General features: G+C 48.4%; 1 protein-coding gene across 1 annotated transcript in view; it reads left to right on the forward strand.

Annotated features, from left to right (window-relative positions):
- Nucleotides 1–27,751, forward strand: part of LOC134966174 (C-Jun-amino-terminal kinase-interacting protein 4-like) — a 238,478-nt gene that overhangs the window by 147,219 nt on the left and 63,508 nt on the right. Inside the window, exons 13-15 of the mRNA XM_063942721.1 lie at nucleotides 16,808–16,861; nucleotides 18,826–19,011; nucleotides 21,373–21,502. Coding sequence (XP_063798791.1) covers nucleotides 16,808–16,861; nucleotides 18,826–19,011; nucleotides 21,373–21,502 — 370 coding nt within the window. The remainder of the gene's footprint in view (nucleotides 1–16,807; nucleotides 16,862–18,825; nucleotides 19,012–21,372; nucleotides 21,503–27,751) is intronic.

Below are 27,751 nucleotides of genomic sequence, written 5' to 3' on the forward strand. Positions count from 1 at the left end.
CCAGATAGGGGCTTTTATGTGATAAAGCCGCCAATTCCGAAACTCGCCTAGCCGAAGCCAAGGCTAACAACATGACCACCTTCCAAGTAAGATATTTCAACTTCACTGTTTGAAGTGGTTCAAACCAATGTGACTTAAGAAAACTCAACACCACGTTAAGGTCCCAAGGCGCCACCGGAGGCACAAAAGGAGGCTGAATATGCAGTACTCCCTTCACAAAAGTCTGTACTTCAGGCAGAGAGGCCAATTCCTTTTGAAAGAAAATGGATAAGGCCGAAATCTGAACTTTAATGGAGCCTAACTTTAGGCCCAAATTCACTCCAGTCTGTAGGAAGTGAAGAAAACGGCCTTGATGGAATTCTTCCGTAGGAGCATTCCTGGCCTCGCACCAAGAAACATATTTTCGCCATATCCGGTGATAATGTTTAGATGTCACGCCCTTCCTAGCCTGTATTAGCGTAGGAATGACCTCATCCGGAATACCCTTTTCCGCTAGGATCCGGCGTTCAACCGCCATGCCGTCAAACGCAGCCGCGGTAAGTCTTGGAACAGACAGGGACCCTGTTGTAACAGGTTCTGTCTTAGAGGAAGAGGCCACGGATCTTCTGTGAGCATTTCCTGCAGATCCGGATACCAGGTTCTTCGTGGCCAATCCGGAACAATGAGTATTGTTCTCACTCCTCTTTTTCTTATTATTCTCAACACCTTTGGTATGAGAGGAAGAGGAGGAAATACATAGACCAACTGGAACACCCACGGTGTCACTAGGGCGTCCACAGCTACCGCCTGAGGATCTCTTGACCTGGCGCCATCATGTCTATTTGGGGCAATCCCCACCGACTTGCAATCTGTGCGAAGACTTCCTGATGAAGTCCCCACTCTCCTGGATGCAGGTCGTGTCGGCTGAGGAAGTCTGCTTCCCAGTTGTCCACTCCCGGAATGAACACTGCTGACAGTGCACTTACATGATTCTCCGCCCAGCTAAGAATTCTGGTGGCTTCCGCCATCGCCACTCTGCTCCTTGTGCCGCCTTGGCGGTTTACATGAGCTACTGCGGTGACGTTGTCCGACTGAATCAGCACCGGTCGGTCGCGAAGTAAGGTCTCCGCTTGACGTAGGGCGTTGAATATGGCCCTCAGTTCCAGGATGTTGATGTGAAGATAAGTCTCTTGACTTGACCAAGAGGCCTTGGAAATTTCTTCCCTGTGTGACTTCTCCCCAACCGCGGAGGCTCGCGTCCGTGGTCACCAGGATCCAATCCTGAATGCCGAACCTGCGGCCCTCTAGAAGGTGAGCACTCTGCAGCCACCACAGGAGAGAAACCCTGGCCCTGGGGGACAGGGTGATCCGCTGATGCATGTGCAGATGTGACCCGGACCATTTGTCTAATAGGTCCCACTGGAAAGTCCTTGCATGGAACCTGCCGAAGGGAATGGCTTCGTATGTCGCCACCATTTTTCCCAGGACTCGAGTGCAATGATGTACTGACACTTGTTTCGGCTTCAACAGGTTCTTGACTAGAGTCATGAGTTCCTGCGCTTTTTCTTCCGGAAGAAAAACCCTTTTCTGGTCTGTGTCCAGAATCATGCCCAAGAAGGACAGGCACGTCGTAGGATCCAGCTGCGACTTTGGAATATTGAGAATCTAGCTGTGTCGCTGTAACACCTTCAGTGAAAGGGATACGCTGTTCTGCAACTTCTCCCGTGATCTCGCTTTTATGAGGAGATCGTCCAAGTACGGGATAATTGTGACACCCTGCTTTCGCAGGAGTACCATCATTTCCGCCATTACCTTGGTGAAAATTCTCGGGGCCGTGGAAAGCCCAAACGGCAACGTCTGAAATTGGTAATGACAATCCTGTATCGCAAATCTCAGGTACGCCTGATGAGGAGGATATATGGGAACTTGCAGGTATGCATCCTTTATGTCCAGCGATACCATAAAATCCCCCCCTTCCAGGCTGGCGATGACCGCTCTGAGCGATTCCATCTTGAACTTGAACCGTTTTAAGTAAAGGTTCAGGGATTTTAAATTCAAAATGGGTCTGACCGAACCGTCCGGTTCCGGGACCACAAACAGGGTTGAGTAGTACCCCTTCCCCCTCTGAAGCAGGGGAACCTCGGCCACTACTTGTTGAAGACACAATTTTTGAATCGCCTGTAACACTATCTCCCTTTCCAGGGGAGAAGTTGGTAGCGCCGATTTGAAAAACCGGCGAGGAGGCACCTCTTCAAATTCCAGCCTGTATCCCTGGGAAACAATTTCCATTGCCCAGGGATCCATCTGTGATTGAACCCAGATGTGGCTGAAAAGTCGAAGACGTGCCCCCACTGGAGCGGACTCCCTCAGGGGAGCCCCAGCGTCATGCGGTGGATTTTGCAGAGGCCGGGGAGGACTTCTGTTCCTGGGAACTAGCTGTGTTGTGCAGCTTTTTTCCTCTGCCCTTACCCCTGGCAAGAAAGGACGATCCACGTACTCTTTTGCTTTTATTTGAACGAAAGGACTGCATTTGATAATGAGGCGCTTTCTTAGATTGTGAGTGAACATAAGGCAAAAAATTCGATTTACCTGCCGTAGTTGTGGAGACGAGGTCCGAGAGGCCCTCTCCAAACAATTCCTCACCCTTGTACGGCAAAAACTCCATATGCCTCTTTGAGTCGGCATCCCCCGTCCACTGTCTGGTCCATAAGACTCGCCTAGCAGAAATGGACATAGCGTTTATTCTGGAACCCAGTAAACTAATGTCTCTTTGAGCATCCCTCATATATAAGACAGCATCTTTTATATGCCCTAGGGTCATTAAAATGGTATCCTTATCAAGGGTCTCAATATCCGCTGATAAAGAATCTGTTCATGCTGCTACAGCACTACAAACCCAGGCCGACGCAATTGCCGACCTGAGCAACGTACCAGAATGAGTGTAAATGGACTTCAAGGTAACCTCCTGCTTGCGGTCAGCAGGATCCTTGAGGGTAGCCGTATCTTGGGACGGGAGCGCTATCTTTTTTGATAAGCGTGTCAAAGCTTTGTCTACCCTAGGGGAGGATTCCCACCGTATTCTGTCCTGTGACTGGAAAGGATACGCTGTTAGAATCCTTTTGAGAATCTGCAGTTTTTTGTCTGCAGTTTCCCACGCTTTTTCGCATAATTCGTTCAGCTCATGTGAGGAGGGAAAGGTGACCACAGGTTTCTTTCCCTTATACATGTGTACCCTCGTGTCAGGGACAGGGGGTTCCTCAGTAATATGCAAAACATCTTTAATTGCGATAATCATATATCGAATACATTTAGCCACCCTTGGCTACAATTTTGCATCATCGTAGTCGACACTGGAGTCTGAATCCGTGTCGGTATCTGTGTCAACTATTTGGGATAGTGGGCGCTTCTGAGACCCCGAAGGTCCCGGCGACATAGGGACAGACATGGGTTGACTCCTTGACTGTACCCTAGCTTCAGCTTTGTCTAATCTTTTGTGCAATAAATTAACATTAGCACTTAAAACATTCCACATATCCATCCAGTCAGGTGTCGGCGCTGCCAACGTAGACCTAGTATTCATACACTCCCCCTCCTCCTTAGGTGAGCCTTCAATCTCAGACATGTCGACACATGCGTACCGACACACCACACACACACAGGGAAGCTCTTTTCTGAAGACAGGTTCCCCACCAGGCCCTTTGGAGAGACAGAGAGAGAGTATGCCAGCACACACCCCAGCGCTATATGACCCAGGAAAAAACACAGAATGTTTACCCAGTAGCGCTTATGTATATGTATATGCGCCAATTATGTGCCCCCCCTCTACTTTAAAACCCTCTTTCACCGTGTGTCAAGCAGGGGAGAGTCCAGGGAGCTTCCTCTCAGCGGTGCTGTGGAGAAAAAATGGCGCTGGTGAGTGATGAGGGAGAAGCCCCGCCTCCTCGGCGGCGGGCTTCTGTCACGCTCAAATTTACTAATAACATGGCGGGGGCTCTTTTTATACATGTACAGTGCCCAGCTGTACATGTATATATGTGTATTTGCCACCTGAGGTGTTTATTGCTGCCCAGGGCGCCCCCCCTGCGCCCTGCACCCTTACAGTGACCGAAGTGTGTGAGGTGAATGGGAGCAATGGCGCACCGCTTCACTGCTGTGCGTTACCTCTTATGAAGATCATGTCTTCTGCCGCCTCTGAAGTCTTTTCCTCACATACTCACCCGGCTTCTTTCTTCCGGCTCTGCGAGGAGGAAGGCGGCGCGGCTCTGGGACGGACGGCGAGGGTGAGACCCGATCCCTCTGGAGCTAATGGTGTCCAGTAGCCTAAGAAACAGAGCCCTGAAACTCAGAGAAGTGGGTCTATTTCTCTCTCCTCAGTCCCTCGATGCAGGGAGTCTGTTGCCAGCAGGCTCTCTGAAAATAAAAAATCTAACTAAAATACTTTCTTTTACAGGAAACTCAGGAGAGCTCCCTGAAAGCACCCAGTCTCCACTGGGCACAGTATTAAACTGAGGTCTGCAGTGATCGCGCTGAGCCCAAAAAAAAGTGGGTCCCAGGGACCCCTAACTTTTAAAAATTGGGGTCCTACCGGTTCTTTTCTGGGTCCCATCGGAATTAAGTTTTTTATTCATATTAATCTTATTTGGACACTACAGAAGTGTTGCAAGGTGGGGGAATGGGGTGACAGTGCTGCTGGGGTGTGTAGCATGCAGGACACTCTGCCCCAGAGCTTTAACTAGATATTTTGGTGCCCTTTGGCAGAAAGTGAATTGGAGTTCCACCTCCCAGATCCGAAACAACAGGTGGTGCGCGCCGCAAAAATTTAGGGGCATGGCTTCATGGAGAAGGGGCGTGACCACATAATAGTGCCAATTCACATTACACCACACTGTAGTGCCGCTTATACACATTGCACCAGGTAGAACCTCCTATATACACTGCGCCAGGTAGAGCACGCCGTTATACACACTGCGCCAGGTAGAGCACGCCGTTATACACACTGCGCGAGGTAGAGCACGCCGTTATACACATTGCAGCAGGTAGAGCACGCCGTTATACACATTGCGCCAGGTAGAGCACGCCATTATACACATTGCGCCAGGTAGAGCACGCCATTATACACATTGCGCCAGGTAGAGCACGCCATTATACACATTGCGCCAGGTAGAGCACGCCATTATACACATTGCGCCAGGTAGAGCACGCCGTTATACACATTGCGCCAGGTAGAGCACGCCATTATACACATTGCAGCAGGTAGAGCACGCCATTATACACATTGCGCCAGGTAGAGCACGCCGTTATACACATTGCGACAGGTAGAGCACGCCATTATACACATTGCAGCAGGTAGAGCACACCGTTATACACATTGCGCCAGGTTGAGCACCCCGTTATACACATTGCGCCAGGTAGAGCACGCCGTTATACACATTGCGCCAGGTAGAGCACGCCATTATACACATTGCGCCAGGTAGAGCACACCGTTATACACATTGCGCCAGGTAGAGCACGCCATTATACACATTGCAGCAGGTAGAGCACACCGTTATACACATTGCGCCAGGTAGAGCACCCCGTTATACACACTGCGCCAGGTAGAGCACGCCGTTATACACATTGCGCCAGGTAGAGCACGCCGTTATACACACTGCGCCAGGTAGAGCACGCCGTTATACACACTGCGCCAGGTAGAGCACGTACCTTCCGCACCACCAGGGCCGCTGTCACCGCTGCTTCCGTCAGGCAAAAGAAGTGAGAAGAAGTTTGAGGGGGGGGTGTACCCAATGCGGCCACCTCGGGAACTGGCTCTCCTGTCACAGGCCCGCTAGCTGAGCGTCCGTAGGGATGCTGGGGACACCTGATGGTACTGGTGCAGCCCGCTCTTCTCCCCAGCAGCGGTATGGGGGCAGAGCACAGCAGGGGCTAGAGGTGAGGTTCCTGGCCGGTCACCGCTGCTCTCCCTCACACAGATCGCGGGAGAGCACACCGGAGGCAGCCGAGAGGGAGGCAGATATCGGGTTGGGAGGGAGCTGCAGTTCACGGTGTTGGCGAGTCACCGCCCGCCCGCAGCACACGTCTTCTCTCTCGGCCTGGCTCCCGTGTGAAGCAGCTGCAGCCAACTACTTGTAAATTGAAGGGGACGGTGCTTCCTGCCTGTACAGAGCGGAGCCTTACCACAGGCAGTGTGGCGGTGCCCCCTCCCCCTCCTGGTCACTGCACGTGACCAAGAGGGGGAGGGGGCACCGCCAGACTGCCAGTGGTAAGGCTCCACCTCCGCTCTGTACGGGCAAGAAGCGCCGTCCTCTTCAATTTACAAGTAGTTGGCTGCAGCGGAGCGCGTCCCCGGGGACCCTCCCATTTTTGAAAAGTGAGTCCCCGCCTTCAGATCCGGGTAAAATACGCGCTATAGCGCGTATTTGCGAACACTGGTCTGGAGGAGGGGCATAGAGGGAGGAGCCAGTGCACACCCAGATCCAAAGTCTTTCTTAAAGTGCCCATGTCTCCTGCGAAAGCCCGTCTATCCCCATGGTCCTTACGGAGTCCCAGCATCCTCTAGGACGTTAGAGAAATGTTAGATCAAAAAACAAACAAACACAGTGTTATAGGTGTTAAAAATAAATGTAAGATGGTGATGCCCCACATTTATTTTTAATACATATATCACTGTTTGTTTTTTTATTTCACTTTTTTTATTTCATCTTTCACTTTTTGAACACCTTTTAACATTGATCAGCTAATCTCACCTTTTTACCACTCATACTTTACAGCAATCCTCTCTCTAACACTCAGCAGCTGCTTTCACTTACCAAACACTCTGATTTTCCTCTTCTATCCTTTATTTGTGGAGTGATTTGGGTGTGCCCAGCTCTACAGAGGCGAACCCTTCCAATGTTAGGCACCTGCCCGATGAGGTTACCTTGACGATTGGTTGGTATGCTAATAGTATTGGCCAATTTTATGCCAAGAACCTCGGATATGATGTATGGTTCAGTTCAGTGGCGTAACTACCATGGGTGCAGGGAGTGCAGCTGCTATGATGCCCGAGCTACTTCCAGGGCCCGCTGCTCCCCCCTGCACTCAGTCATGGACTGCCTCCTAGGCCTGCTGCTTCCTCTTCACCCCTGTCCACGGTCAGAACGGCTGCCACCGATAGTAACCCCATCCCCTGCAGGCTACAGCCACGCAGAGGATATAGAAGGGTGCGGGGGACCTACATGGCCGGCTCTGAGTCCCGAGTCACCAGTGCCCCGATTTGCGGGTATTTAGAGTGCTGGGCTTAATTCAAGTGAAGTGCTTGTCCCCATCATAGACCTCTGCAGTCATCAGGACAGGTAATGTATCTCCTGCTCATTCCCTCTTTCTCTCCCTGACACTCTCTCTCTTGTTCCTCTCCCTTCTCTCCCTGAAGCACTCTCACTCTCTCTCTCTGACACTGTCTCTTTCCCTGATACTCACTCTCTCTCTCTCTCTGGGGTATATGCAATTGCGGTCGAATTCCCGAAATTGTCGAATTTCGGGTCATTTTCGCCCAAAAAAAAAATTCGCCTATGCAATTCAGTGCTTTCCGACCAAAAAACGGACTTTCAAAATTCGACTTTTTGAAATTCGACTTTTTGCAAATTCGACTTTTCTGCAATGATACAAGTGCTGCAATTCGACCAAAGCATATTCAATTCAAGTTTGGAAATTCGACAGCAGTGCTTTTAGACAGCAAATTCGTCATTTTCAATCCGCCACACTTTGGAGGGTGAATACAATAAAAAAAAATGTTAAACATGTTTTTTTTGGTGTTTTTTTTTTTTAGGAATAGCATATCTATTTATATTAGAAGGGATTAGGTACTTTTTTTTTTTTTTTTTGGAGGCACAAATATTATTTATATATTTTTTAAAATATTATTTTTTTTTTTATTTTTTTTTATTGCTGGAACGGTAAAATCCTTTAAAAAAATGGCGTGGGGTCCCCCCTCTAAAGCATAACCAGCCTCGGGCTCTTCGAGCTGGTCCTGGTTCTAAAAATGCGGGGGAAAAATTGACAGGGGACCCCCCGTATTTTTAAAACCAGCACCGGGCTCTGCGCCTGGTGCTGGTGCAAAAAATACGGGGGACAAAACGAGCAGGGGTCCCCCGTATTTTTCACACCAGCATCGGGCTCCACTAGCTGGACAGATAATGCCACAGCCGGGGGTCACTTTTATGCCGTGCCCTGCGGCCGTGGCATTAAATATCCAACTAGTCACCCCTGGCCGGGGTACCCTGGGGGAGTGGGGACCCCTACAATCAAGGGTTCCCCCCCCCCCAGCCACCCAAGGGCCAGGGGTGAAGCCCGAGGCTGTGTCCCCCCCATCCAATGGGCTGCGGATGGGGGGGCTGATAGCCTTTTGTGATCATGAAAAGATATTGTTTTTTCCAGCAGTACTACAAGTCCCAGCAAGCCTCCCCCGCAAGCTGGTACTTGGAGAACCACAAGTACCAGCATGCGGGAGAAAAACGGGCCCGCTGGTACCTGTAGTACTACTGGGAAAAAAATACCTGGCCCTTGGGTGGCTGGGGGGGGTGGACCCCTTGATTGTAGGGGTCCCCACTCCCCCAGGGTACCCCGGCCAGGGGTGACTAGTTGGATATTTAATGCCATGGCCGCAGGGCACGGCATAAAAGTGACCCCCGGCTGTGGCATTATCTGTCCAGCTAGTGGAGCCCGATGCTGGTGTTAAAAATACGGGGGACCCCTACTCTTTTTGTCCCCCGTATTTTTGGCACCAGCACCAGGCGCAGAGCCCGGTGCTGGTTTTAAAAATACGGGGGATCCCTGCCCAATTTTTCCCCGCATTTTTAGAACCAGGACCAGCTCGAAGAGCCCGAGGCTGGTTATGCTTTGGAGGGGGGACCCCACGCCATTTTTTTTTCCGGGTTTTTCCCGTTTTTTCCCGTTTTTTTAAAATCGCGGCAAAATCCGCCAAATCGGCCGATTTTCGCCCGCGGTTCTGTCGAATCCGATTTTCATTGAATATGGTGAATTCCGGCAGCCACCTGCCGGAATTCACCTGTCGAATTGAGTCGAATTAAAAAACGGCGAAAAATTGCCGCGATTCGCCGTGAATTGCATATACCCCTCTGACACCCTCCCTCCCTCCCTGACGCTGCCTCTCTCTTCTCTCCCTCCCTGATACTGTCCCCCTATCTCTTCTTTCTCTCTCTCTCTCTCTCTCTCTCTCTCTCTCTCTCTCTCTCTCTCTCTCTCTCTCTCTCCCACCTTTCTCTCCCTGTCACTGTCTATTTCTCTCTCTGACATGGTCTCTCTTGCTCCTCTTTCTCTCTCCCTGAAACACTCTTTCTGCTGCGGGGTACACTGGGCTCCACAAGGATTAACATCGGGGTGTAGAGTAGGATCTTGATCCGAGGCACCAACAGGCCCAAAGCTTTGACTGTTCCCAAGATGCACAGCGCCGCCTCCTCTATAACCCCGCCTCCGTGCACAGGAGCTCAGTTTGTAAGTTGGTGCCATGCGGTAAGCAGGCAATCAACAGGGGGCTGCAATAGCCCATATTATAGCTTCATCAGAAGAAAATAAGAACTTTTGAAGACTTCAAGGGCTGCAGCTTTTATGCATGTCACATAAGACATCCTTTGCTGCAGCTCCATCACTCCCCCAGCAGCGCTGTATACTCCCTCGCCCTGGTTGCCGGGTAACTACAGCGGAGGCTCCGGTGTCCTTCTGTTAGTCACACACACCCGCCGCTGCCCTCCAGGATCGCGTGGCCGCAGGTACAAGGGGAGGTAAGGGGTCTCTTTGGCCCGCTGTTAACCGCAATCCGGCGCGGCCGTGGCAGGCGGGCCGCGTGTGCTGGCGTGGACACTGTAAGGGGCAGCCATTCCACTAGTCACTGGGACACAGGGCACAGGTGGGGGGTTTCTCTCATAAAAATCTCATTTTAATCAAGCCCGCAGCGCCCAGTGGGGAAGCCAGCAGGGGGATAAGGCCTAACCTGTAGCCCCTCCCCCAGCCCCAGGGCGCCATTTCAGTGAATGCTCCCGCCATGGAGCTGCATATCTCTCCCTCATTCCCTGTCAGCCGCCATCACAACGGAGCTGCGCTGTACCTGGGACTGCTGAGGCAAATCCTCCTCTGTAAAGCCGCCTGATCGCCAGCGCTGTGCATTTTACAGGAGACTTATGTGTTCTACCTGTCAAGGGAGAGTGTTAGTTAAGAAAGAGTGCATACATTCAGGGCTGTGTGGTACAAACACCCTGTGATATACATCCAGTATCTACTGTGCTTTGTTATATCTACTGTTTACATATGTAGCTATACTGAGTATTGCTTTGTATTGCTAGTCCAGTGCGTTTTATGGTGTATAATTTCTGCTTGGTACACTTGTGACTATATATGTGTGTGTGTGCATGTAGCTGCTGTGTGGCTGCCATATCGGGTATTTCACTCAGCGTGCTACTCCTATATATTGTAACCTGAGGGGCTAAGTGTGTCAGGTTTACTGAATAATATAGGTATTTCACAAGATATACTTGCTGTGTATTTTTCTTTGTGATTTATAGTCACCATATATCTCTTGGATTCCCGGTTTGTGCTGACAGGAAAGTCAGGCACACTACACCGGGAGTTCTTGCTAGGTATATTGCTGCTAAGAATTGTACCAGGTTGCCCAATATTGTGCTTCTTATTATGGGGGTCATTCCGAGTTGATCGCTAGCTGTCGTTGTACGCAGCGCAGCGATCAGGCCAAAAATCGGCACTTCTGCGCATGCGGCTCAAAGTGCACGCGCGACGTACTTTCACAAAAGCCGATGCAGTTTCACACAAGGTCTAGCGACGCTTTTCAGTCGCACTGCTGGCCGCAGAGTGATTGACAGGAAGTGGGTGTTTCTGGGTGGTAACTGACCGTTTTTGGGGAGTGTGTGTAAAAACGCAGGCGTGTCGGATAAAAACGAGTGGCTGGGGAAACGTAGGCGTGGCTGGCCAAACGCAGGGCGTGTTCGTAACGTCAAAACAGGAACTAAACAGTCTGAAGTGATCGCTAGCTAGGAGTAAGTCTCGAGCTACTCAGAAACTGCACAATCTTTTTTTGTAACAGCGCTGCGATCCTTTCGTTCACACTTCTGCTAAGCTAAGATACACTACCAGAGGGCGCCGGCTTAGCGTTTACACTGCTGCTAAAAGCAGTGAACAACTCGGAATGAGGGCCTATGTCAGCTACATGAGGCAACGGAGCCGGGGCTTCTCCCACATTGCGTGGTGGTGATGCCGCGGACATTTTGGAGGAAAATTTGGCAGCAGAGAGTTCAGGTTCAGGGGGTTCCTTACCCCCCAGTGGGTCTGTAGCATCGGGGGCAACAAATGACCCACCTTGGGCTACCTTTTCCACGCTGTTAAACACGCTTGTAACTAAACTGGCGCCCCCTGTGGGACCTACTGTGACAATGCAGCAATTTATGGTCCCTGCAATTAATGCCATGGGCAGATCAAATCTCCACTCAGTTCAGGACCAACGATTGAGCAGGGGGCGTCCCTTCTGGATATCCAACTGGGCCCTGCTGATGACGGATGCCAGTCTGAGAGGTTGGGGCGCGGTGTTGGAACAACACTCCCTTCAGGGTCGGTGGACCAAGGAGGAGTCTCTACTCCCGATAAATATTCTGGAACTGCGGGCAGTGTTCAGTGCGTTGACAATGGCCCAGCATCTAATACAGAACAGACCTGTTCTACCGTGTTTCCCCGATAATAAGACACTGTCTTATTATTTTTTTTTTAAAGAAAAACACCAGAGGGCTTATTTTCAGGGGAGGGCTTATTTTAATGAACATTGACAGCAATTTTAATAAACAGGTAAATGTGAACAATGGAGGTGAACATGATCCTCCATCATGCCCCCTGAGTTCTTATTTTATCCTCCATCATGCCCCCTGAGTGCTTATTTTATCCTCCATCATGCCCCCTCACTCCCGCTTACATACCGGGTTTTTATGTTGTCCTGCCTCAGCTCTCCTCCGCGGCACTGCTCTCAATGGCGCCAGCAAGTAAATCACTGGGGAAGAACAGGATGACGCGCTCACTGCTGCAGCTCTGATTGGATGCAGCTCGGAGCGCGGCGTGCGTTTCACCCGGGGGGGGGGGGGGACGGTGCATACAGAGGGTACCGTAATGTCGCGTGTAGCGCAGGGGATCACCTTCACTACAGTAGCAATCTCAGTATGGCTTATTTTCGGGGGAGGGCTTATTTTAGAGGAATCTTACACAGTAAGGGGAGGGCTTATTTTCGGGATAGGTCTTATTATCGGGGAAACACGGTAGTACAATTGGACAACTCCACCACGGTGGCGTACATCAATCATCAAGGCGGCACTCGAAGCCGCATGGCAATGAGGGAAGTATCACGGATTCTTCAGTGGGCAGAACGCCATCTGCCGGCCATATCCGCAGTGTTCATTCCGGGGGTCCTAAACTGGGAAGCGGACTGTCTCAGTCATCAGGACGTACACGCCGGAGAATGGAGCCTCCATCCAGAGGTGTTTCAACTTCTCGTAGACAAGTAGGGCCTTCCAGATGTGGACCTGATGGCGTCTCTACACAATTACAAGGTTCCGGTCTTCGGAGCAAGGACAAGGGATCCTCAAGCAGCGTTCGTGGATGCTCTGTCAATCCCATGGAACATTCGGCTGCCATATGTGTTCCCTCCTGCCGTAGGTGTCACTCCTGCTCAGAGTAATACGGAAGTTCAAGCAAGAAGGAGGAAACCTACTTCTGATCGCTCTGGCGTCGCCCAGACGGCACTGGTTCTCGTATCTACAGGGCCTCTCACTAGATCGTCCCCTTCTACTTCCACAACAACCAGACCTCCTCGTTCAGGGCCCTTGTGTTTACCAGGCCAGTCTGGCTTTGACGGCATGGCTCTTGAAGCCTCCGTCCTGAGGGCCAAGGGTTTTTCTGAGGCGGTCGTTCAAACTATGTAAGCCGGCTTCTTCTCGGATTTACTATAGGGTCTAGAATGCTTACTTTACTTGGTGTGCGTCTCACAATCATGACGTTTTCAAGTTTAGCACGGCCAAACTGTTGGCCTTCCTACAACAGGGCCTGGATTTAGGCCTGCGTCTGGCCTCCCTCAAGGTTCACATTTCTGCCTTGTTGGTTTGGTTTCGGAGAAAGATTGCTGCCCTTCCTGATCATACATTCACTCAGGGCGTGTTGCGGATTCAACCTCCTTATGTACCTCCTGTGGCCCCTTGGGATCTGTCGGTGGTACTGGAGGCCTTGCAAGAGTCTCCATTTGAACCTCTTGCCTCTGCTGACCTTAAGTGGCTTTCCCTTAAGGTGCTATTTTTGCTGGCTATTGCTTCGGCTAGAAGGGTCTCGGACTTGGGTGCCTTATCCTGTAAGTCCCCCCATTTGATTTTTCATCGTGACCGGGCGGTTCTTAGAACACGTCCGGGTTATTTACCCAAGGTGGTGTCTTCCTTCCACCTTAACCAGGAGATTGTGGTTCTGGCCTTTAATTCTCCTGAGTTGTCTTCCAAAGCGCGGTCTTTGGATGTGGTACGGGCTCTCCGTATCTATGTGAAGAGAACATCCTCCATTAGGAAATCTGATTCTCTGTTTGTACTGTTTGGTTTTCAGAAACGTGGCTGGCCTGTTTCCAAGCAGACCCTGGCCAGATGGATTAGAATGGTGATTGCACATGCTTATGTACAGGCTGGTCGTCCAGCTCCTGCTACCATCAAAGCCCATTCTACTCGTTCGGTTGGACCTTTTTGGGCAGCCCACCGTGGTGCGACCCTTGAACAATTGTGCAAGGCGGCTACGTGGTCCTCAGGGAACACGTTTATAAGGTTCTATGCCTTTGATACTTCCGCCTCCCAGGATGCTTCCTTTGGACGCCGGGTTCTTAGGACATCCCCGATGTTAATCCTTGTGGAGCCCAGTGTACCCCGCTGCAGAAAACGAGATTTATGGTAAGAACTTAACGTTGTTAAATCTCTTTCTGCGAGGTACACTGGCCTCCACAAGGCACCCACCCTGACGCGCTTAGCTTCTTTGGGTTGGTGTGGCATAGCCGCTGACACCCTCTCTTGTGGTGAGTGTGTGGTGCAATTGGCTATGAGCGATTGTCATCTCTAGTACCTGCTACTGCATTGGGCTGGTTAACGAAACTGAACTCCTGTGCACAGAGGCGGGGTTATAGAGGAGGCGGCGCCGTGCATCTTGGGAACAGTCAAAGCTTTTGGCCTGTTGGTGCCTCGGATCAAGATCCTACTCTACACCCCGATGTTAATCCTCGTGGAGCCCAGTGTACCTCGCAGAAAGATTTAACAACGGTAAGTTCTAATCATAAATCTCGTTTTCTCTGACACTGTCTCTCTCCCTGATACTGTCTCCCCCCCTCTATCTCTATCCCTCCCTTGATAATACTGTCTCTCTCCCGAACACTGTCTCTCTCCCCATCTCTCGCTCTGACACTTTCTCTCCCTCCCTGACACACACACTTCTCTCTCTCCCTAATACTGTGCCCCCCATGTCTCTCTCTCGCTCTCTGACACTATTTCTCTCACTGTCCCTCCCCCCCTCTCCTGCCTTTCTCTCCCTGATACTGTCTATTTCTCTCTCTAACACTGTCTCTCCCCCCTCCCTAATACTGTCTTTCTCTTTTCCTGACACTGTCTCTCTCCCCCTCTCTCTCCCTAATACTGTCTCTCTCTCTCCCTGACAGTCTCTCTCCCTGATACTTTCTCTCCCTCCCTGACATGGTCTCCCCCTCTCTCTCCCTGACTCTCTCTTTCTCTCTCTCTCCCCCTGAAACACTCTTTCTCTCTATGACACTGTCTCTCTCGCTGATACTGTCTCCTTCTCTCTCCGACACTCTACCTACCTCCCTGACACTGCCTCTCTTCTCTCTCTCCCTGATACTGTCCCCCCATCTCTCTCTCCCTCCCTGACACTAGCTCTCTCTCTCCCCTGCCTTTCTCTCCCTGTCACTGTCTATTTCTCTCTCTGATACGGTCTCTCCCTCCTCTCTCTCCCTCTCTCTTTTGATAATACTGTATCTCTCTCTCCCTGACACTATCTCTCTCTCTCCCTCCCTGACACACTCTTCTCTCTCTCTAATACTGTCCCCCCATCTCTCTCCCTCCCTGACACTATCTTTCTCTTCCCCTCTTTCTCCTGCCTTTTTCTCCCTGACACTGTCTGTTTCTCTCTCTGATACTGCCCCCCCCCCCCCCCAATACTGTCTTTCTCTCTCCCTGACACTGTCTCTCTCTCTCTCCCTAATAATGTCTCTCCCTCTCTCCCTCCCTAATAATGTCTGTCTCTCTCCCTGACAGTGTCTCTCCCTAACACTATCTCTCTCTCTCCCTTCCTGACTCTGTCTCTCTATCTCTCTCTCTCTCTCCCTGACAGTCTATTTCTCTCTCCCTCCCGGACACCCTCTCTCTCTTGTTCTCTCTGACTCTCCCTGACACACTCTCTTGCTCCCCTCTGTTTCTCTCTCCCTCCGTCCCTCCCTGACACTCTCTCACTCGCACCCTTTCCTTTCTCTCTTCCTCCTTTCCGTTTTCTCTCTGCCAACCTCTCTCTCCCTAATGCTCTCTTTCTCTCCCTCTCATCCCTTTCTCTTTCTCCGACACCCTTTTTCTCGCTCCTGTCATTCTTTCTGTCATTCCCTTTTTTTCCATGAAACCCTCTCTTCCACTGTCCCTGAACCCCCCCATCTCCCTCTCTTTCTTGCTCCTCTCTCTCTCTCTCTCTCTCTCTCTCTCTCCCCCTGACACACCCCGTGTCTCTCTCTCTCAATTCCCTCCTCTCTCATGCTCCCATATGGGGCATTGTAGTAACAATGACAGGGGGCTCTTTCAAGATCTTGCTATGGGGCCAACAAAGTTATAGTTACGCCCCTGGTTCAGGTTATTATAATTCCAATGGTTGTATGGTGCACCTGCTCTCTTGTTTCTATGTTGTAACTTTTATAAACTAGTCTGTATTTATTTATTTATTTATTTATTTATTTATAGTTTATTTATTCATCTGATATCAGCAGACCAGCCAGATAATTGCAGAGTGTATGCGGGCAACCAGTGGACATTTCCACTTTCCTTCTCATTGGAAGAAACAAGGAAATGTCTCCTCCCTGGGGGTGGAGCCCCGATATCACATCCAATACACTGAGAGATCTCATAGGGGGTAATTCCAAGTTGATCGCAGCAGAAAACTTTTTAGCAGTTGGGCTAAACCATGTGCACTGCAGGTGTGGCAGATATAACATTTGCAGAGAGAGTTAAATGTGGATGGGTTATTTTGTTTCTGTGCAGGGTAAATACTGGCTGCTTTATTTTTACACTGCAATTTAGATTTCAGTTTGAACACGCCCCACCCAAATCTAACTCTCTCTGCACATGTTATATCTGCCCTCCCTGCAGTGCACATGGTTTTGCCCAACGGCAAACAAGTTTTCTGCTGCGATCAACTTGGAATTAGGCCCATAGTGTATGCCTGTGATATCGGCAGTGGCATATAAAATGCCTGTTGGTCTGATGGGCATTTCATCTGCCTGTGTATGCCCAGCATAAGTTTTACACTTTGTGAGGAGCAGCCTTATTTATACAGTCAAAGTATTTCATGTTTTTTACTTATAGCCTTTTAATGTATACATCATAGTATCTAAATATATATATATATATATATATATTAAATTTATGATCTAGACTAGTCATATGCAAATGATTCTTACTTTGTAATGTATTGTTAATGGAATATGTTGCTATACTGTATATTGTTCAGTGCACAATCTCCAAGGATCTGCATTTTCTTTCCTGTTTATTTGCAGGGCATCAAAGGATGTGCAGGATGCACAGATGAGGAAATCTTCCTTCTGGAAGGTGTAAGTGTAAAATGTTGTGATACGTCTGAGCTTTGATGATGATCTGTAATCATTTGATGGTTAGATGCATTCTCTAGCAGAGTGTGTCTAAGGCTGGGTAACACTACATGACATATCGGCCGTTATATCGTTTTGACGCGGATCCGGACTATATATCTGCCACATCACTAGGACTTCATTTAGGTCAGGCCGCTGCTGCTTCTCATGCAGCAAAGTATTGATTATCGGTACTTTGCATGTGCGCAGGACCTGTCCTGTGATGAAGGTAGCAGGATGGCAGCAGACTGCCAGGGATTCATAGTCTACTGCCGTCTGGGGGGCGGGGAGGGGCCGGCAACAGTCTCTGTTTCTGAGAGGGCAGAGGCCAGGGATGTCTGTCGTAGGACGGAGATTTCCTGGGCTCTGTGACAGGCGGTGCCGCCTGATGATGGGAGAGAGATCCGATTCTGTGTCCTAGGATGCCACGAAGATCACTACTGCAACAGGAGGTGTCTGCATGTACAAAGACGCCTCCTGCTGCATCAGCATACAGCACTATCACTGCTGCTTCCAACCACGGGATCAGTACGTAATCCCGCCGGACGGGATCCCGGCGTTTGGAATCCCGACCGGCACAGTCCCGATAGGGGGGCGAGCGCAACGCAGCCACTTGCGGGCTCACTGCACTCGCCACGCTGCGGGAACGGTGCCTCGCTACGCTCGGCACACTAATTTATTCTCTCTCTATGGGTGTCGTGGAGAATATGTCGGGATTGTGCTGGTTGGGATTCCGGTGTCTGTATTCCGACTGCCAGGATTCCGTCCAGCGGGATCTTGGCCGCATCCTCCAACCACATCTGAATGACCCCCATAGTGTGTATCCGCGATTGCATGCTCGCAGCCGTCATGAGCGGAGCTGTCAGATCTGATGTACTAAACATCAGATGGGCTGATCCGGTAGGCGACGTCATGCAGGCAAATGTCGGGTGTACCAATATATCTTGCAATGTATACGGCCGGCACAATATAGCTATACATTGGTCGTGCCATTGCTGGGTACACACATCATGTAGTGTGTACCCAGCCTAAGGATACTTGAATTTTAATAAATTGAAGATTAGAGAGAACAGAATGTAAGACTTGGCATCCTTACTCACTTAGCACCTACAGATGTCTTCATCTTATATGGATCTATTTAATGCTGCAATCCCACATACTATTATTCTCTATGGGAGACCAATATGGCTGGAAGTGAAATGCACAGACTCTCAGGTGCAGTGTATCCGCATTACAGCACTCCAGCTCATTCCTGAGGAGAGGACAACTGATTTGTACTAGATTTTCCCTCCCTTTATTAACATTACGTCAGAGGCATCATATGTGACGTCCGTGCGAATCCCATTGTACTTAGCAATCTATTAATAATAATATTAATAATAAAACAATACCAAGTTCTACATGGATTAAACCAGATTTATATGTTAAGCAAAGAAAATTATTTTTTCGTTTTTATCATGGGATTGCAGTTTTAAGACAACATTTTGTAATTTGCATGTTGGTAATTAATAGGATGACTTGGCAACCCTAATACCAGCTGACCATCTGCTATTTGAGTGTAGGAAGATCTTTACCCTTCCTCTCTGCCAAAATACTCTGCCAGGAGTCACCTGGCATAAGCTCATCCTATGCCTTTATATATATATATATATATATATATATATATATGTACAATCTGTTCCTTGGCACAGGAGCTCTACTGTAAATTAAAATCTGATTTATGAATCCTTAAATTGCAGGTGTGGATTTATTTTTAGAGATTTAATTTTCCTTTCTGTTTCCTTTTAAACAATATTGATGTATACTTGTATCACTATTTTATCAGTTATATGTAGTCTGATTTGTTTGTACATACTGACCCTAACATTGTAATGCTTCACATGGCTACTGTATATTGGAGATTCTGACATCTTGTATTACATATATAGGTTTGACAGATTATTTAGCTCTTCGAGTGGGCCGCAGGGGAGAGCAGTGATGTCACAGCCGATACCTCTGCCAACGCTGAACAGAGCGCGGTCTGCATCTTCTGTAGCCTATTCTGGCAGCCAGGAGAACAGTCCTGTGCGGAACCAGTCAGTGACTTTTCACGTACCGAATACGCCGCATACAGAGTGAGTACCTGCTGCTCTCTGCTATCAGGTAGCACACATGCATACTCTTTTACTGCAACATTACTAAAGGATATGCGCCTTTGGCATTCAGTGGTATTGTGTCTTAAAGCCGTCTCACTGATAGGTATGCGGTATGATTGTAGTATAAGGATCACGCTTTATAGCACCCTCCCTAAAAGTACACGTTTGGCCTGTGGAGATGTAGTTAGCGTCCTGACGGATGGGTTGCCGGCAGTCAGAAGACTGGTGTCGGAATCACGAGATCTGTCAGAATCCCAGTGCCGGAATCCCAACCGTAAGTATGCCAGGGAGGGTTAGGGTTAGGCTGCGAGGAGGGAGGGTTAGAGTTAGGTTGCAGGGAGGTAGGGTTACACTGCGAGGAAGGAGGGTTAGGCTACGGGGGAAGATTAGGGTTAGGCAATAGGGGGATGGTTAGGGATAGGCTGTGGGGGGGAGGGTTAGAGTTAGGCTGCGAGGAGGGAGGTTAGAGTTAGGCTGCGAGGAGGAAGGGTTAGGCTGCAGGGGGGGGGGGTGGAGGTGGATAAGGGTTAGGCTGCAGGGGGAAGGGGTAGGGTTAGTTTAGTTGCTCAGATCTGTCGGGATTATGGCAGTCGGGATGCCGCTGTCTATAATCTGACCGCGCGCTTTCTGACTGCAGGTTTCCCGTACCCAACCCAGCCTGTGTTATAAACTGGGATCATAGGAAAGGAGCGCTGTATTTACTAAATGGTTAAGATTACCATAGATTGTTTATTCTATATCAGTGTGTCCCTATTATATGGATGATGTGACTCGTGCCATACCAACTGAATAAATAAAACTAAACTTATGTTTAAATACAAGTATATTTAAATCTAAAGTTATTTTGATTTATGGTCAGTTAAAGTGTGCGTGTGGATATGTGTATGTATATATATATGTGTGTGTGTGTGTGTGTGTGTGTGTGTGTGTGTGTGTGTGTATATATATATATATATATATATATATATGTGTGTGTGTGTGTGTGTGTATATATATGTGTGTATATATATATATATATATATATATACATACACACACACAACAAGCCTCAATGCTCCATGTGATTTAAGATGCCTGGTGCGATATTCCACCAGTGCCAGGCATCTACTTAGCGTCTTTTTTTTTAACACTTGTGACACTTGTATATCTATTTGCGACTGAGTCCGTATCTCTATATGAAGTGCTTTGATGCATATTTATATATACATGCATATATTTGTGTATATATGCAGATGAGATATACAGTGCTGTGCAAAAGTTTTAGGCAGGTGTGGAAAAAATGCTGCAAAGTAAGAATGCTTTCAAAAATAGAAGTGTTAATAGTTTATTTTTATCAAAATGCAAAGTGAATGAGTAGAAGAGAAATCGAAATCGAATCAATATTTGGTGTGACCACCCTTCGCCTTCAAAGCAGCATCAACTCTTCTAGGTACACTTGCACAAAGTCAGGGATTTTGAGGGATTATAGTCAAGTGTATGATTAACCAATCATACCAAACAGGTGATAATGATCATCATTTTCCTATGTACAGATGAAGCCTCGCTAAGCACGCCTATCGCCGGAGCGTCTCTGTCCGTGACAGAGACGCGCTCCATTCACTAGAATGGGAGAGCGTCTCTGTGCACTCCGGCGGTGCCAGGCAGACGGATCACCTAGTCACGTCGGGAGTGCACGCTTGTGATAGAGCACGGCTCCATCTGTAGATTAAAACACAGTCATTAACTGAAACAGAAACAGCTGTGTAGGAGGCTAAAAACTGGGTGAGGAACAGCCAAATGCTGCTATAAAGGTGAGGTTGTGGAAGACCGTTTCATGTCACAGGTAATATACCCTGGCAATACTGATCACAGCAACAAGACACAAGATAGTTATTCTGCATCAGCAAGGTCTCTCCCAGGCAAAGGTTTCAAAGCAGACTGGGGTTTCAAGATATGCTGTTGAAGCTCTTTTGAAGAAGCACAAATAAATGGGCAATGTTGAGGACCCATAGTAGTTGATGATATACTGACCTGTGAATTTTAGAAATGGTAGGGACCATTAGGAGATTTGGGATAGTACAAGACCATTAGCTAGATACTTATTGATATTTATATTCTCTATGTGAGGAAATCTAAATGGATTTCCGCATACCATTATATTTATAGAGAAACTTTATAGCTTTGAAATCTTATTGGACAGAGGAATGTAGCGTACACTACAGAGTAAGAGACCTGTACTCAATCACACTAGAATAGAACAACTTTAAACAATGTGCCTTCTCCAGAGGCCGTCAGACGTGATTGCATTGCTGTGATTACAGAAAACCGTGCTTGTGCTTAGCCCTATGTATTTGTTGCCAGTGATGCAGATGCTGTGCCATTACGGGGAAAGAAGCATGAACATTACCGTCAGATTCGTGCCCACATCTGGAAGGAGCACGGGAGAGCGCAGCTTCACGGCTGGAGCATTCCTCCTGCGGTCAGGAACAGGGTAGGTGGAAAGTGCAGTCACCACTTCTGAGTCACTAATGTCTTTAAACCGTCGACATGGTACATACTTTACCGTAACTTTATACCATTCAGTAGTGAAAGATCTACAGGTAGTCTTTAGTAAATACTATAATGTATCCGTTATGAAGGCTGTCAGTTTGATATTCAGTTATGTTTTACACAAGTATAAAATGAAACTATTCTATTGAATATCTATTATTCCATTCGTTTTTTTTTAAGTTTAGATGACACACTAGAGATCATTTTCAGCAAATTGCATGGCTGGAATACATACGATTTACCCACGGGCCGGATGCCGGCTGTCCATATCCTAACAGCGGCATCCCATCCGCCAGAATGCCAGCAGTGGGGCAGGCGCAAATAGTCCCCTTGCGGGCTCGTTGCGCACGCCACGCTGCAGGCTTGGTGGCTCTCTGCGCTTCCAACAGGATTTATTCCCACTCTATGGGTGTCGTGGACACCCACAAGTGGGAATAGTCCTGTTTTGCCAGGGTTTCGGCTGACGGGATTCCGGTGTCTGTATCCTGACTGCCGGGATCCCGACAGACGGCAAATTGAACGGATCCCGCGTGGCTACATATGTAATGCACATAGAACTGGTTATATTCCAGTGACGGGATGTTGTAAAGTGGCGCAGTTTCAGTGGAAAATAATTTTGGCGGAAGAATGAAAGAAATAAAATACCTGACACCAATTTGTTTTCCTATCAAGATATTTCCAGTTCGATTGTTCACAAATGTAATTGTTGTGTGAAGACTTACTCTGTAGACTCATTTTGTGGAACCAGTCTACGTGATTAGCTTTGTATACAGGTTATTTTTTATAAATGTGACAAATACATTTATATAAAAGTTTCATGACCTTGTTAGTACTGATGCAATATAAAAGAAGTTCTGATTGTGACAGGTTAGTTTCCTATGCACACTTAGTTTCTGTATTACACACCCCCACAAATGCCAAAAATCATTGGAGCTGAACAGAGGTGGGTGCCATCAAGTGGTTGGCAATATTGGGCAGACTCAGGCCTTAGGTACCGAACCCGAGCAACTGGATCCTGTGATCAGAAGATGTAGCAGTTTGAACAAATAAGAGGGCATCATAATTATCCAATCACTTTTGCTCATTGGCAGCTTGGGCTGAGTGATTTAAACTTATTTAATCACCTGTAGTATATTACAAATGGATTTCTGTGTTATTGATCTTTTTGCTACAACCTGAAACATTGAACCAGATGCTCTGTATCTCTGCCATTATATTCTGCTGTTTTGTGATCAAGACCGTGAGGGCCTTTGTCTGATATGGTTGGTAGAAAGCAATAGCTTACAGTTATACAGTAACTTATAAATACAACTTCAAACTGAAGCGTATGAATATGAGATGTGCCAGATCTCACATTGCTGCCTGTTTTGAATGTAGTTATAGAAGTGCAGTAATCTGTGTTTAATATATCCTAATACAGATGTGTCCTCTTACATCCTTGCTGCAGTCGCGCTAAACAGCCCTTGAAGTCACGCCATGCCGTGGCAGGACCCGGTAGCACAGAGCGTCTTTTACCGCAAAATGGGTCTTGGACGCAAAGTAATGTAATGGGATGCACAAGCAGCTTCTGCTCATTAAAATGATATGCAACATATCTATATTCTGTGTGTAATCGCGGCTTTATCTGAATCCGAAATGCCACATTACAGAGTTTTCTAGGAAAACACTGTAGCATGGCATTTTGTATGCAAATACAGTCGCAGCCACATACAGAATAGAGGCATACTGCATGTTATATTAAACAGCAGAAGCTGCTTGTGTGTCCTTGTACATTACGTCATGCCTAAGACACATTTTCGCGGCAAAAAGAACACACAAAAAATGCTCGGAGCTACCGAGTCACACGCCGCTCATGCGTTGTGTAACGGGACTTGTAGCGCACAGAGCAAAGATGTAAGAGGACACGTCTGTAGTTGTTTTTAGATCTGGAATACAATACTTACATTGTTAGGAGTTGATGGGAAACCAGAGCTACTGAGGGAGGTCTGACCTCTACTTGATGGAGAACAGCAGGAGAGATTGTGGCTCACTGCAGCATGCACAATGTAGGACACACACAGCATCCATAGGGCAGTATTCAAATGATATATCACGCCTTATTTCCTTTAGGTTTAGGGCGTAATGGGTTGGGTACCCTCGCTACTGCGGGGGTAGCGAGCTGAAATAATTATACCACGCCCATCAGCAGAAACAGAACGGGTGTGGAAGAGGGTGAAAAGAATTGAATACCACCCATAGACTTTAACTGCATCCCTCCACATCTGCCTTCCCACTTTCTCCAGAGCACAATTCCAATTTCTCACCCGCAAAGCCCTCAACAACGTCTGCCCGTCCTACCTCTCAGACCTCACCTGATAATAGTCTCCCACGTGCTGCCCTAGATCTATCACCTGACACTTGATTCTTGTTGATAACCATTTCTCTCTTTGGCCACAAGACTTCTCCCATGCCAGTGTCTACCTCTGGAATTCCCTACTGAGCCTCAAACTCCTCTCAACCTTTAAATCTTCAAACACTCTTCGAAATCCCTTCCCTATATAATGGAGAATATCCTACTTCATGAAATACTGCTCATACTGGTCCAACCTGCTGCCGTCCCAGTCTCCACTTTGTGCCGTATTCACTACTCTTGTCTCTGCTCTGACCTTATGTTACTCTGTGGTAAGCTCTTACAGGGAAGACCCGCCCGAGCCTTTTTGTTTTACTTCTGCATTTATTTGGTCTGCCTTGTGTGTATTACATCCACTTTCACTCACACATGTCTATTGTTCTAGTGATGTGAGTGGTCAGCATAAGAGTGAGTATTGTATAATAACAGTCATTTTAGTTGTCATGTGACTACTGTGTTTGTACAAACAGCCAATGAAAAATGTTCTTCTTGTACTCTAGTTTGGATACTTCAGCATTCAACTTGTGTGGGCCATCTCTCTATCTGCATAACCATCGCTATCTGTAAGAATCAACTGGGTTTGATATCTCAATATATATTCCTGTTTAGAGGGGAAATATTGGTAAATCTATAATATAATTCTATGGTCCAGATTTATTAAGCTTTGGAGAGTGATAAATTGCAAGGTGATTAAGTACCAACCAATCGGCTCCTAACTGTCATTTTTCAAACACAGCCTGTAACATGACAGTTAGGAACTGATTGGCTGTTACTTTATCACCGTGCAATTTATCACTCTCCAAGGCTTGATAAACCTAGGCCTAAATGTTCTCCCATCATGCGCAGTGGGAGCCAGAGCGCTCCTGTTACCACCGCTTTCCCCTGATGCCCAATCCTTCCTCCTTGCACAGCAGACTCCTGTTGCATGATCCCTCCTCCCTGCACATCTACCCCAGATGGCCGAACCCTCATACCTGCACAGCTGACCCTTGATGTCCAATTTTTCCTACCTGTACAGCTGAACCCTCCTCCCTACACAGGTGCCCACTGATGCCCAATTATACCTCCCCGCACAGCTGTCCCCTGATGCCCGATCCCTCATCCCTGTACATTTGACCTCAAATGCCTGATCCCTCCTCCCTGCATATCTACCCCCGATGGCCGAACCCTCATACCTGCACAGCTGACCCTTGATGTCCAATTTCTCCTGCCTGTACAGCTGATCACTCCTCCCTACAGGTGACCCCCGATGCCCAATTACAGCTGACCCCTGATGCCTGGATCCTCCACCCTGCACCTCAGTGACACAATGTGGGGGTAACAGTGGCAGGGGATAAAAGAGACAGGGAATGGAGAGGTTAAAGGTTAGAGTGGGGAACTCAGAGAGAGAGAGAGACACGGCAGTGGGAAAGTGGGAAGGAGGAGGGCAGAGAGATGGGAGGGTGAGGGAGATAAACATGACCATGTCGAAAATATTTTAATGTAATTTCTCTATCGTCCTAGTGGATGCTGGGGTTCCTGAAAGGACCATGGGGAATAGCGGCTCCGCAGGAGACAGGGCACAAAAAGTAAAGCTTTCCGATCAGGTGGTGTGCACTGGCTCCTCCCCCTATGACCCTCCTCCAAGCCTCAGTTAGATTTTTGTGCCCGGCCGAGAAGGGTGCAATCTAGGTGGCTCTCCTAAAGAGCTGCTTAGAGAAAGTTTAGCTTAGGTTTTTTATTTTACAGTGAGTCCTGCTGGCAACAGGATCACTGCAACGAGGGACTTAGGGGAGAAGAAGTGAACTCACCTGCGTGCAGGATGGATTGGCTTCTTGGCTACTGGACATCAGCTCCAGAGGGACGATCACAGGTACAGCCTGGATGGTCACCGGAGCCTCGCCGCCGGCCCCCTTGCAGATGCTGAAACATGAAGAGGTCCAGAATCGGCGGCAGAAGACTCCTCAGTCTTCTAAAGGTAGCGCACAGCACTGCAGCTGTGCGCCATTTTCCTCTCAGCACACTTCACACGGCAGTCACTGAGGGTGCAGGGCGCTGGGAGGGGAGCGCCCTGGGAGGCAAATGAAAACCTATTTGACTAAAAAATACCTCACATATAGCCTCCGGGGGCTATATGGAGATATTTAACCCCTGCCAGAATACACTAAAGAGCGGGAGACGAGGCCGCCGAAAAAGGGGCGGTGCCTATCTCCTCAGCACACAGCGCCATTTTCCTTACACAGCTCCGCTGGTCAGGACGGCTCCCAGGTCTCTCCCCTGCACTGCACTACAGAAACAGGGTAAAACAAGAGAGGGGGGGCAAAATAGTGGCAAAAATTATATTATAAAAGCAGCTATACAGGGAGCACTTATTATAAGGCTATCCCTGTCATATATAGCGCTTTTGGTGTGTGCTGGCAAACTCTCCCTCTGTCTCCCCAAAGGGCTAGTGGGGTCCTGTCTTCGTTAAGAGCATTCCCTGTGTGTATGCTGTGTGTCGGTACGTGTGTGTCGACATGTATGAGGACGATATTGGTGTGGAGGCGGAGCAATTGCCAAATATGGGGATGTCACCTCCTAGGGGGTCGACACCAGAATGGATGCCTTTATTTATGGAATTACGGGATAGTGTCAACACGCTAAAGCAGTCGTTTGACGACATGAGACGGCCGGACAATCAGTTAGTGCCTGTCCAGGCGCCTCAAACACCGTCAGGGGCTGTAAAACGCCCTTTGCCTCAGTCGGTCGACACAGACCCAGACACAGGCACTGATTCCAGTGGCGACGGTGACGAATCAACCGTATTTTCCAGTAGGGCCACACGTTATATGATTTTGGCAATGAAGGAGGCGTTACATTTAGCTGATACTACAGGTACCACTAAACAGGGTATTATGTGGGGTGTGAAAAAACTACCTATAGTTTTTCCTGAATCAGAAGAACTAAATGATGTATGTGATGAAGCGTGGGTTGCCCCCGATAAAAAGATGCTAATTTCAAAGAAGTTATTAGCTTTATACCCTTTCCCGTCAGAGGTTAGGGCGCGCTGGGAAACACCTCCTAGGGTGGACAAGGCGCTCACACGCTTATCTAAACAAGTGGCGTTACCCTCTCCTGAGACGGCCGCACTTAAAGATCCAGCAGATAGGAGGATGGAAAATATCCAAAAAAGTATATACACACATACAGGTGTTATACTACGACCAGCTATAGCGACAGCCTGGATGTGCAGTGCTGGAGTAGCTTGGTCAGAGTCCCTGATTGAAAATATTGATACCCTGGATAGGGACAATGTTTTACTGTCTTTAGAGCAAATAAAGGATGCATTTCTTTATATGCGTGATGCACAGAGGGATATCTGCACACTGGCATCACGGTTAAGTGCTATGTCCATTTCGGCCAGAAGAAGTTTATGGACGCGACAGTGGTCAGGCGATGCGGACTCAAAACGGCATATGGAAGTTTTGCCGTATAAAGGGGAGGAGTTATTTGGAGTCGGTCTATCAGATTTGGTGGCCACGGCTACAGCCGGGAAATCCACCTTTTTACCTCAAGCTACTCCCCAACAGAAAAAGACACCGACTTTTCAACCGCAGCCCTTTCGTTCCTTTAAAAACAAGAGAGCAAAGGGATATTCATATCTGCCACGAGGCAGAGGAAGGGGGAAGAGACACCAACAGGCAGCTCCTTCCCAGGAACAGAAGCCCTCCCCCGCTTCTACAAAAGCCTCAGCATAACGCTGGGGCTTCTCAAGGGGACTCGGGGGCGGTGGGCGGTCGTCTCAAGAATTTCAGCGCGCAGTGGGCTCACTCGCAGGTAGAT

Source organism: Pseudophryne corroboree, chromosome 10, assembly GCF_028390025.1.
Source record: "Pseudophryne corroboree isolate aPseCor3 chromosome 10, aPseCor3.hap2, whole genome shotgun sequence".
Lineage (NCBI taxonomy): Eukaryota > Metazoa > Chordata > Amphibia > Anura > Myobatrachidae > Pseudophryne > Pseudophryne corroboree.